Consider the following 13,042-nt stretch of genomic DNA (forward strand, 5'->3'; position numbering starts at 1 on the left):
GACCAAATCACTGCTTGAAGGAGAGGGAATATTTGTTTGGTTGTCAAAAACATGAGTGAAAATGTTCTTCTCTGGCTGCTGACAGATTTGTGGATTTGTCAATATGTAACTATTTGCCAACACGTTGGCCAGCAACTTTATACGGAGATTATGTTTCAGTGTTGTGTTTACAGTTGGTTCCACTGCCCTCAAGTAGCCAAAAAAGAAAGTAGTACTGCTTTAAAGACAAAGAAATAGAAATGTTGGGCACAAAAGGGAACAAATAAAGATACAATTACATACAATATACTGTATACAGGGCAGCTAGTGTGTGTGTGTGTGTGTGTGTGTGTGTGTGTGTGTGTGTGTGTGCGTGTGTTCACTCAACGTGTGTGCGCTTCGTCATGTATTTTGGTGGACATTGTAGAACCCAGAATTCACTGCTGTGACTTTTCATTTAAAGCCAAAAACACATCATATTGCTTAATCCATGTCATCAATTGAGATCGTCATCACAACAGCAAAGAAAGTTTTTGTTTATTGTTCAACACTGCAGGTAATCCCAACTAAAAGGTGTAACCTTGCAAAACAATGGGCTGATATCTTATCCCTTCATAAGACTGTGATGAGATGCAGCTTCTCACCTCTGACTCATGTTAGAAAACCCTAATCAAGGTGAGAGGAAATGACATCTGTCCTTTCACGTAAGAAGACCACTTAATGAAATTTGTGGCTAGACACACACACACACACACACACACACACACACACACACACACACACACACACACACACACACCAAATGAATCATAATGATGTTGCTTTTTCAGTTGTGGTATTAGTTACTTCATTTGTTGTAATAGTGGAAATCCAGGTTACACATGCTTTTTGTGGTAACTCAGGAGGAGAGTTTCTCGAATGTCTTCTTTATCATGAGCCAGTTTCTGAGAGGGATGATCCCCACTCTGGAGAGCATCACTGATGGTAGGATATACAAAATGTTACAAAATGTCAGCTAAGCCCCATCATGGTGACTGTTTAAACAGGTTTTTTACATTATATATATATATATTTTTTTACTTTTCAACACAAGTTATGTTACATCTGGATAAAATTTAAGTGAGGTTAATAATAATACACTCTAGCTTTTTAATTACAGCAAATAAGGAGAAAATGGGTTACAATGAATATTTTTCATGCGATAAATTTGAATTATATGAAAAATATTACAGGAATATTTTCATATTTTGGGAAATATGCAAAATGAGGACCAAAAATGTTTTTAAAAGGTGAAAAAAAGGGATCATTAGTGTGCAGGATGTTGTGGTCCTTTCTTAGACAGGGCTGAAATAAACATGACTTACTAACTGTGTCTCAGTAACAACCATTAGCGCATCACGTGACGATGTTGACCCACTGTCTTGTAAGGAGTTATGGTCTTTTAATGAGTATCCATGAATCAGACGTTCCTTAAAACCGACAAATACTTTGGAAAAGGCAATACTTTACAAGAAGTGAAGGAATGTGAGGGTGGGCTGATATACTCCTTGTTCTTCACCAGTTTACCGTCCAAGCTGCTGCATTCTCAACAAGCTGGATGACTGCCAGGGACTTTTTGCCATATCCACCATATTACAATGGGATATGATAAATGCATGAATAAACGATTCCATGTATTTAACAGATTGGAATATTTAAATTTTATCCCTCTTTCGTGTGTTGAAAGAAACAAGAGTTCATCAGTCATAGTGGTTCTGGTTGAGACTTAAACAAGTTTCTTATATTGCATGACAATATTACAGACTAATGAATCAAGCTGACTAATAAGTGAACTTGACTGATGACTAAACATGACAGAGAATCCCAATTAGTCTGGAGATCTAATGAGCCTAACCTGCCACACAAGTAAAGTGTGCTTTCACAATCATCTACTGAAAGAGAAGTTTTTCTGTATCAAGACACATTTAAGACATATATGCAAGATTTTGTAACATCATCGTTAGTTTTGATGCCACGTGTATCAGGAGTCAGAATCAATGATCCAATATTTAACTTGCTCGCGTGTGATGTGAAACCTCCAGTTCACCCCAACCTCAGTGAAGTAGGAGACATCTTGTGTCCAGTACTTGAACTTTTTGAAATGAAGAATACTTTCAGATTTATAATTTTTCTTCCAATGAGGGATAATGAGTGGATGTGGTTTTCATCATTTGTAAGCGGTTAAGTGAACTTTTGTGCAAAAGATCACATTTTCACATGATTAGTCAAAGCAGAGTATTTGTATGTGTTTTAGTCTGAAGGGAACAGTAAGTAATGTGTGAATGCAAAGTGTCATCTAAACAAGATAAATGAGTTTCATCAATGTGAAATTTATTTAGTTCATGAAAATAACTGTTTCCAATTGATTTATTAAAATTCAGATTTTTATACCAGTTTAATGAATAAAATCATTTATTTAGTCTCTCTTTTTAAGTGTTTTTTATTAATGAGCTAAATAATGTAGTGTGTTTTGATACGTGTGTAAATGAATAAATAGACTTTATTCCCATACTTCACTCCATCCCTGCTGGGCTGAACAACCTCGGTGCAGTGTGTGTGAGGGGGTGTGGACGCGCAGAGGGGGTGGATCACGTGTTAATGTGTTTCTGTAAAGAGCCTCTGGAGCCATAAAGGGCTCGCTTTACCTGTAGTGAGTTCAGGTCGATCTGCTTGCCAGTCTTGTCGAAATCTGTTCCTTCGATCTATTTGCGCACCGGCAGAACGCTCTGATTGGCTGCAGGGGGAAAACCAACTCTGTCAGCCCACCCACCGCTGATTATAGGGACTCTTGCAGACTCAGTTTCCTTCCTTGCATTGAGTCTGGGACCTGGCCCGGGGTCTGAACGGCACACACAGAGCGCGCATCATGGCAGCTACCCACAGCGAGTACAGAGGCTACCTGCGGAACCCGGTCGAAATGGAGGCAGGGCAACATCGCTTCCACCCGGTACAGCACTCGGAGCCCACTTACCGGCCGCTCCTATTCGGGACCCTCGCTGTTATGGGATTGCTTCAGGTGGCTTCCAGCGTGGCGATCTTATTACACCTCACTGGTTACCTGCAAGAGGTAGGCTCAACACGGCGGTGCGCCGTGTGGTTTGGTGTGTTTTTTTAATTACCACTGCGCAGTGAGACGCTTTGCAAAGTCATTCAGTGCCGTCAGTATGTATGCTGCTTTACTGGAGCCTTAGTTCACTATGCAAATATTTATCTACATATATTGTCAACAGTTTCCTTCAAAGCTACGCGAGTTCAAACAACTCGTCGCTATTTGCGTAATTTTATAATGCCATAAACTGCAAGATAAGTTTGTCTGCTCTTTTTGGCAGCATGCGCGCTCTTAGAAGTGAAGTAGGTGTAACCTTCAGAAGTTAAAAAAAAGGAAAAGGAAAAAAGCCTCAGCATTTATCCAGAAGTGCAGTTTTGCGCGCAGACACTGTTGGCTTCGCTTTGAAAGCGGTGCGTCTCGGCGTCAGAGAGTGAAAACACTTCTTTTCCCCGCTGTAAAAACATGCTGAATGATAGATAGCATCTCAAGAACCCCCTGGTTAAAATTTCCACGGAGATCAGTTGTTTCAGCGAGATATTTTCCAGCTCGATTCAAAGCATCGTGAATCCGTTTTGAAGTGATAACATCTCAGGGGTAGAGGCTCCGCTGCAAATACAAACGTCAGTTTTGCAAGATGTCTTGTTTGCAAAATACAGATGTTTGCACTTGAGGCTCCGTGGCTGCAATTTTTCATGCGCTTGTTTACATGCCATGTGGGGGTTATATTTGTAATTCATATGTGTCATGAGCCATAAACTTTTGAGCATAAGCAGAGCGTTTTTCAAGGACTTAAAAGGATGAGGGGGGAAAAAAGTCTGGTAAAGTTCAAGGAGCACACTGGATGTTCTAACTTGCTGCTGGTCTGAGAATGAGGGATAAAACACTGTCAAGTCACAGATAAAATCAAAATACATACTGTATACTTTCACATGGATGGTTGCCTATTCTCAGGTCAAGCTTGCAGTCTTACAGCCTGTCTGTCTGTGTTCTTGTAAAATAACTTGTACATTCTGCCACCATTGTTTTTGTTACTTTATGGCGGTTTTGGAGTTGAATAATTGTCATGTCAAGCCAAGAGAGCAGACCACATCTCCGCTCTGTCAGGATGCTTTAAGTTCACCTGGAGAGCATCAGTCTTGCTCTTTTTTTTTCTCTTTGCCTCTGTGACTTTTTTGTTTGTGTTAAATTTCTTTGGCTTTGTCTTTGGCATAAACACATTGCAGTGCGGTAGTAGCTATGTGCTGGATGTGAGCCAGGAGAAAAAAAAAAGAAAATGACAGGGAGGGAGACAAAGGAGTAAAAACACCAGAGTGAAGATCAGACCTAAAAGAAATGAGACAATTTTTTAAATTTCATGGCTGTCATGTATGTGGGATGGAGCTGATCATGTGATGAGAGGGATACAGGAACAGATCTTTGTGGAAGTGATTGAAGTGTTCCTCGAATGCCGAGCAGCATGAGCTGGAGTTTTGGATTAACGCGCGGCGTCTTCAGAGGTCCATGACAGCTGCATACGGTTGCACTTTTAGTGTGAGTCATGTGTTGTGTGCGGACTGGGTTCTGGCACCGGACCACAATCTGCCCTCAACACCTGTAGGACTTCCTGGAGATGGAGAGGAGAGCTGGAATCTGCACAGTGTCGTGCCTACATAGGAATGTGCTCATGGGAGCAGGTTTAAAAATACTCTTCTCATACAAACATCAAGGCTACAGTGTGTTTTTTTTTATTTTTATTTTATTGTTGTGTGTTTTTGTGTGCGTGCATGAAAGCCTTGCGGACTAATTTTTTTCTCGTAAACATGTGTGGAGACAACAGCCCTGCAGTGTCCAAATCACTTTGACTTTTGCCTGCTGTGGTGGTTGAATGCAGTGACAAGCGGAAAATAACTCAGCCCCCAGTCACACACACTCACACACTCACGCACACACGCACACATGCATTCATGCATACACACACAAACATCCAAAATGAAATGCTGCTTGTCTGCCTGCAAGTTTTGTCAAATTAAAATATTCCTCCCATGCACACCTGCCAGGGACTCATTCCAGATGATGGTGCTCATTAGAGGTGACATAACCTGGTAGGATTTAGTTTTTATTTATACGTCTACCCTTCTAATCTCTGCACCTCTGTCTGTTTCTGTCTCTAGGTAGATTTGTCTACAGCCCCACATCGGCCCATAGAGGTGAGTTTGACCCATGACTGACCTCTGACAAGACAACAACACAACAACACACCCTCTCCCACAATACATTATCACAGCTTTCCTTCCTGCTATTCATTCCATGATACACATACCTGTGGTTTTTGGTATCATAATAGCAAAATTGCTGCTGCTATTAATTACTAATCATCAGGGCTTATGTTGCAATTTGGTGCCATTTCTACTTAAAGTCTGCAGACTAAAATGAATTTACTCTGATCATCCATTGACATGTTGTTACTAAAGGGAAACTAAGTCAGAGGTAACAGAGCCAAAGATAATATCTTGGAGGCATAATCTAATTTGATTTAAAGCATATCAGGTATTTCCTATTGACAGAGTCATGGGGGAAGTACTATACATGTTGTATCGTGGTTATGTTTTGAAATGCAGCTAAAAAAGAAATGAGATAATCATCTGCAACTTTGCACTGACAGTAGTCTTAATCTTCCCATGAGTGTGATATCAGTGCATACCACAGCTTCTGTAAAGCCAGCACCAACCCTTATAGTATTACAGAGGCCACAGAGGCTGGTGAGAAGTCAGACCGCAGTGGGAAAACACACCTTTCTACCTTTGATGTAGGATTAATAAAAAACAAAAAAACTTGTTATGTAGGATTTTCCCACAAATTTAATGTATTGCTTACTGACACTGTGCACAGAGAGTGGAGTGGACTAGTTTACTACACGAGCCATTAGTGAGTCATTTGTTGGCGTCAGTGGTTGCAGAGTGTCCCTCTGATGAACAGCAGTAGCATGAGAGAGTTATAAAATAGGAATTCTTAATTGTTGAAGTCATATTTTTTTTCTTATAATCCCCCATTGGAAGTAACCGCCTGTTTTTTGGCACAAGATTCGCTGAGCGAAAGCAAAAACCATCCAGGAAGTAAAACAACACACAGAATAAAAGGGCTGCTCTGCTTAACTAGTGTTTGGTTTCCCATAATGCTTAAATTTCCTTTGAAATTATGTATTTGTGTTTGCCCTGGGTATCCCTGGTGGAGTACTTACACAAACCACCCAGCCTGTTTTGGACTGAGAAGCTCATTGTGTCGTTGGCCCTCGGCTCTTTCCCATGGAGCACAGGGAGGCATGCTGGGAGCTTTATGAGGTGTCAGGGTGACAGGTCTACTTGGCCCACGTCGTGTTGTGTTAGGGTCGGCCCAAAGACTGCTGGTGCTCTCTGCTGACAGTCTAGGGGATTTATTAGAGAGCCGGCCTCTGTGGACAGCTGTCAGATCTGCACTTCTGCTTTGCTTTGTGCTCTTTGATGTGAGACAGGATGTGCAGGCCTGGCCTACACCGTGCTGGGACTGCGGTCAGCACAATCTCGGGTGTGGTGAGAACACATGAATCAGACACGGCTCATGATTTGAATGTTTACAGTCTGTGGAGATCTGTACAACTCGGTAAGAGGGAGATCTGACCGATGCAGCATGAAACACAAGAAGACAATCTACTTTGGTGGCCAGCCTTTGAGTGAGAGGACTTTTGTTTCAGTGTACTGTCTCAGAAACCACTCATCACCATAATAGAGACGTTGAATGCTGTACAGTGTGTAGTTAAAAGCTTGAACTGAAGCCTGCGTGCATTGTGGTATTACAGGGCCAAACATGCCCGCCTTAGCTGGATATTTGAAGGCAGACATTTCTTCTTCATGTAGCAAATCCTGGTGAAGCGTGGTTGTCACCGTGCTACACTTTATTTCTAGATCACACTGCAAACCAGGAAGCTGCCAAGTTGCTGCTACTTTCTGGTTAAAGAGGTATGACATGGTCTCACCACAAATCAAGATAGATCCCACAATGTAGGGCCAATTGGGAGCACGTTCACAATTACTTTGTAGCCTTGGCAAGAAGTTGTTTATCCCTGTCTCATTCCGAGACACCGGCTAAAAACATGTTTGTGCAGCAAATTGTTTTCCCGAGGACAGACAGAGCTAATCTTAGTTTAAGAGCCGTGCAAATTTATTTGGACTTGGGTTATGAATAAATACTTCATGGTAATATTAGTACGGCACAGGTGCAGTGTTGCAACATCATTTTAATGGTGTCGGTGGGACTGGCTTATTTGGATTCTGTGGCAGTATTTGCTCTGAGGCACTGTGTGTGGGTTTTAAGTTGGTAGTTTAAAAAATTCTGCCAACAACATTACAACACTTTCAATTTCCCAGTTTTTCCCAGTCTTTTTTTAAGTTGTTGGCTCAGAGGTGGGATGAGATGATAATATCAGCATACCTGAGATAACTGGACAAGAGGAAATTACACTGAAATGATAAAACAAGTTAAAACTCCTTCAGGGGTATTGGGATTCATTCCCTGACATTTCTAATGAATTGCATTTATTTGTACATATCTGTTGCACAAATGCATAAATTCACAATTTAACGGACACTCATGCTACATTCATTTCATAAACAGTTGAATCCAAATTTATACCTTTGCTAAAATACCACATTGTGATGGTTGTGAGATTGTAGGTAGGTGCACAGGGAGATATTTTCATTTCATGCCAGATGTGTGTGTGAGAGAGTTGGCAGCTCCAGCGCAGTAAATGTTTACTTGCTTGGAAACCATGTTTTCCTTGAGTGTATATGCTCCGTCTTGCCTGACAAAGACACAGCCCATCTTAGACTGCGGATGGCGGCATCATCAGCCTTGGATAAAATAAGCACTCTGAGCTGAATTCAGTCCAGATTCTATTTGTGCCAAATCCGTGAGAAGTGCAGTCTGTCTGAAAGGTTACACTCACCGGGAGGCCCCCCTGTCACAGCGTCTGGCCCCAAATACAACCACGGCTGTAATAAGAAGTTAGTAGGCTGGCCAAAGAAGATGGATAACACAAACAGACATGCAGTATTCGTACTCTGTGCACTTACTGTCATCAGAAACATGCACACAATTCCTAAGTAGACAGTTATTCAAAGAGACAGCAGAACACAGTTGTGGTGAAATATGTCAAAATCATATTGTTGCTGTAAGGAAAAGTCTGTGGGTGTACTGATACTGAGGTACTGATATGGGTGCAAGTTTCCAATTGAGCAATTTTTCACAGTTGGATATCATGCAACACACACACACACACACACACACACACACACACACACACACACACACACACACACACACACACACACACACACACACAACTTTTCATTATAAATCAGTGTTGTTAAATGAGCTTTTTCCTGTTCTCTGCAGGAAGTGCAGACAGAGCCGGTGCTGAACGCTCTGAGAGACACGAGGAAAAAAGGACGATGCAAAACTCCAAAAGAGAGCCTGCCATCCGCTCATCTACCAATCAGAGCGCATCAAGAGTACTCGAAGAGTGAGTCGGGTTGAATTAATGTCTTATTGTTTTTGTATTAAGAAGACCATACTTTCAATCTGGCTTTATTACTTTTATTATTTTAACATCATCAGGAGCCAGTTGCACTACATCTTGCATCATATAAACCGGTTCATACATACAGTTTGTTGTCATTAACTGTCAGGTGAAAGTGATATGAACTAACTAATGTTGGCTTGTTTATAAAGAACATGACATGAGGACATATGATCAACTTATCTGATCTGATATTTAATACAGTGCTTTTAAATAAATAAGGAAACTGGAAAGATTTGAATGACATTCCACAAAAATAACATAGAACACCTCAAATGATAAAACATCATGCCAGTAACCTCAGACTTGACATTTACAAAGCATTAATAGTCAAATGTAATATATCATTTGACCCCCTATAACTGTAATTTTTGGAAATGATGCGACAACTTGTGATGCTGCAGTTATTTCATGTTAACATTGTTGTTTCTTTTGATTGAACAGCACCACAGATGTTTCCTAGCAACCAAGATACACATAACTAAAGTCTTTCTTATTTTTTAATGACGAAACCCAATGTAGTAAATCACTGTAAACACAAAGTAATGGATTCATGAAAAGCTGGTGCTTTTTTGTTTGGTCTGGTTTGCTATAAACCAGAAAATGTTACTATAAAATGTTACTATAAACCCAGACAATAAATAGATGAAGTAAAACTTCTGCTGTTTTATGCTGCTCTTGTCCCACACAGAGGGCGAGCCAAAAGCCATCACCATTGACTGGGATGAGGAGCACGGATACCGCCAGAGGATGGGCTATCAGAAGGGAAAACTGCTGGTGATGGAGTCTGGTTTCTACTATATTTATGCTAAGACCTGTTTCCGCTACTACAAGTACATACCAGAGGACAGCAGTCAGACCGGGGTCCCACCAGTGGATGTTAGCAACACCCAACTCATCCAGTACGTCTACCACGAGAGCATCAAACAGAACAGCAAAGCTGCAGTGTTGATGAAGACGGGCAGCACCATGCGATGGAACAACACAAGCTATAACATGTACTGTGCCCAGCAAGGACGAGGAGTCCGGCTGGATGAGGGAGACACCTTGTTTGTCAATGTGTCCAATGCTTGGATGTTGGACCCAGAGGGAGAAGGGACGTATTTTGGGGCCATAAAGTTGGGTAACTGAAATTTGAATATGTGGGGAGCGGACATGCTACTGAACATTAATGCCAAAGAACCACTTATTTGTAATGGTTATTTGTCAAAAACAGTTGTTGTGTTTTTTTGTTTTTTTCTACATGTGTTGTTTTTTTTTATTAATTGCTCCTCCCCAAATAACCTTGGGGTTGCTTATGAGAAAAACTTGTCTTGCCAATCAGTCCAACATAACCACACACAGCTGTCAACTTTAGGCTTAAATAGGCAGGGGCCGGCACGAGATTGTGGCTGTATGGTAACCATAAGAAAAAATATCATGGTTTTACGTTATGACGGATTGTGATTACAGCTCTAAAAGGAAAAAAATAAAGACAGACATGTTAGTTTAACCTGAATATGCACTGCATATGTGACAGTGTGGGGGGTCGTGGTACTGTACGCTGCAGCTGCACCACCTGAGGGAATTTCTGACCAGCACTTTCTGTCTTTAACCAGACAAAAAACAGCTCATACCTTTCTGTATGACAGAAAATTTGGCGGTTTCGGTTATCGTGACTTTTTCAAATCGCTGTATACCTTGAACACGGTTATCATCCCATGCCTATCCAGAATAGCACTGGATTTCCTTTTGGTATTGTGGTTTATATTTGAAATATTGAATACAGATTACAACATTCAGGATTTCAGTATAGAAATGTGTGTATGCACTAATTAAGTGAGTCTCCCAGACCTTCCTCTGAACCACGACAGTGAATGCATAAATGTTTTTGTTCTTGAAAGGCAATGGTCCTTCAGTCGGTAGCTCATCACAGTATCATTCGCAATTCTCTGTTAGATTGTGATTTATTTCACCCTCAAAATCTCTAAGGGACACTGAAACACCAACGTTTCAATTTGACTCTGACAATGTTTATTCAAACAAAATAGCCAGTTAAAAAAAGAAGGTCATGTGTGTGCTCCAAAAACTCATTTGTTATTCAGTTTTCTGTCTTGAGTGGCCTGCTTAATTGAAGACAATTACACAGCAGTGTCATTATTAGGTGGGAAATGACATCGATGTTCATGACAAATTAACAACAAAGGAGATGGCGGGACTGTCTGACCTTTTATTAACACAAAAAGACTCTTTACACTTCTTTAACTAGATGAGCCAACTGGTTTTTGGTTCATCTGTAACTTAAACTTTGTTTTTCATTTGGCTCTCCAGGGAGTTAAATGGGGAATATGCACTAAATATTTATTTATTAGCTATAGAAATACAGAGACAGGTCACTGTTACATTGACCTTTCGCCTGTAAATATCAATTATATGTTATGTCTTATGTCATTATGCAGCACTTAGGAAATAGTAGACACGCTTTTGTTATTAAAACACAGGGGCTTTTAAATTGCATATTTATCATGGTTTTGACAATTCTGTGTGCACTTGCATAGCTGAAAGCAATATGGATTAGCATCTGATTCCATTTGATAATTTTTTTCCCCCCATTCAGTGTTCTTTTTATTTATGTTGTGTTTTAATAAAGAAAATACTTTTGTAACAGTGTTTCATGTGTATTGACATTACGTGATGCAGTGAAGAGCATTAACTTCACAGGATTAGATCGCAGCCACCTCCTACTGTAACCTGATGAGCAGGCCACCCTGACTTTAATATTATTGAGAGGTGCAATTTGATTACCTGTGCTGTCTTTGGAAAATTCAACACCATTAAAAAGAGTAAAGTCATGCTGTTCCTTACTCCGCTGCAACCCTGGTCAGAGCAGCCCACCAGCTCATTATAGAGATACTGTAGGTTGTATAGAGAAACCGCCCAATGTTGTTGCAGCGTTGCTAACTCACAGCAGACATTTGGACCACAGCACAGAGCGACCTACAGAATAAACAAGAAACAGACTGCATCGGGTGGGAATAACGACGAGAATTTCATTACTTCACTGTTACAAATTTTGATCATTGTGGCGATTGGGTCTCCCATGAAGCCCCACGGCGTGTGCAAGGGAAACTGTTTTAATGTTAGACCCGTCGCCAAACAATTCCTCTATTGTCCGTACTTGGGCGTTCACCAGCATATTGCCAGAAAATGGCTGGGGTTCACACGTTTTGTGCTGTACACTGAGACCTCACACGGCTTTCAGCTCATTGTTCAAATGTTACTGAGAGTTTGAAATAAAATCTGGGGTTTGAGAAGAAATACTTGGCCGAGGCGTATATGGAGCGGATATGTTGTCGAGTTTTGACAGGATTCTGCGTGCCAGATTTTCTGTAGTGTACAGCACTGATGGATGTGACTGCAAGAATGTAACATGTAATTGGCTTTCATAAAATATCTTCCAAAGAATCATCAATTTTAAAGGGGAATTGTTCACTTGTGACAAACACTAGTGCCCAAAAAGAAAGCTTTTTAGAGGTCAATTTATACAACTGATAAAAGAACAATCCAGCTGTGGTGTCCATAGGACCACTGTGTTTCAGATATAAATAGCTGGAGCCATAAGTTTAAACAATGGACTTCCGTAGTGTGCCACCCTTTTCAAGTGACCTTGTTTCTCAATTCTTGGCACTGAACAGAAACCATTAAAATGTGTTGTGTCAGTAAACTATGGAAAGCTTGGCATCCATTGTACCCCCACTCTGAACAATGTACACACACTCAACACATACAGTACAATCACATTCATCAAGTTTCACTTGCTTGCTACACTCTGTGGTACATAAAATAGGCCCATTTGGCAGAACTGGAGAACTTACCGGCTTATTTTATAACTCACATAAAATAGATTGCTGACTTGTATTTCTACTCCTGCCTACAGGTCCTCAGATGTTCCATGATGATCTGTTGCAGACGAGCTCCAGTGGGACTTTACTCATGTCTTCTACTTATTCAAAATCGGTTTTATGATGCTGTATCTCCATCAGACATTATTTCAGAGTTCGCTCCCTGTGGCTCAGCAAACCAGTCTGTTGAAACAAAAAAAAAAAGAAACAGTCATGTGTTGGAAAATATATCAGGGTGTTTTCCCCCAGTAAGCAGCACCAGAGGCATCAGTATAGAAGTTAATGCCATTAGCAAACTGTGGGCGCTTAGTTTTATGAGGCTTTGTGGTTTGGAGGAAATGGAGCTCTGAGTAGTCAGTTTTACCAAACAGCTGGAGGGCTTTGTTATGTGCAGTCAGGTTGCTTAGTGTTTCGCACGCTTACACACTCGTGCTATCAATGTATAAATTTGTGCCCACACACACACGTACAAACTCACATGCAAACACAACCATCTTAGCCAAC

The 13,042-nt window shown here is 40.8% G+C and overlaps 1 protein-coding gene across 2 annotated transcripts; it reads left to right on the forward strand.

Moving 5' to 3' along the window:
- Positions 1-2,656: 2,656 nt before the first annotated feature.
- tnfsf11 (TNF superfamily member 11) lies at positions 2,657-11,304 on the forward strand. 2 transcript variants are annotated; one of them, XM_053328613.1, is made up of 4 exons: positions 2,657-3,085; positions 5,218-5,253; positions 8,483-8,600; positions 9,349-11,304. In XM_053328613.1, the coding sequence occupies exons 1-4, from the start codon at positions 2,885-2,887 to the stop codon at positions 9,786-9,788; spliced, it is 795 nt and encodes a 264-aa protein (XP_053184588.1). In that variant the 5' UTR covers positions 2,657-2,884; the 3' UTR covers positions 9,789-11,304. The 2 variants fall into 2 exon arrangements, with proteins under 2 accessions (XP_053184588.1, XP_053184587.1); XM_053328612.1 differs by having other exon boundaries at positions 2,658-3,085; positions 8,474-8,600.
- Positions 11,305-13,042: the final 1,738 nt, after the last annotated feature.

The sequence above is a fragment of the Scomber japonicus genome, chromosome 11, assembly GCF_027409825.1.
Source record: "Scomber japonicus isolate fScoJap1 chromosome 11, fScoJap1.pri, whole genome shotgun sequence".
NCBI classification, from domain to species: domain Eukaryota; kingdom Metazoa; phylum Chordata; class Actinopteri; order Scombriformes; family Scombridae; genus Scomber; species Scomber japonicus.

Coding starts and splice junctions, on each gene's coding strand:
- tnfsf11 (XM_053328612.1), top strand. CDS start 2,885: ATGGCAGCTACCCACAGCGAGTACAGAGGCTACCTGCGGAACCCGGTC. Junction 3,086..5,217: donor TCACTGGTTACCTGCAAGAG/GTAGGCTCAACA, acceptor TTCTGTCTCTAG/GTAGATTTGTCTACAGCCCC. Junction 5,254..8,473: donor CCCCACATCGGCCCATAGAG/GTGAGTTTGACC, acceptor TGTTCTCTGCAG/GAAGTGCAGACAGAGCCGGT.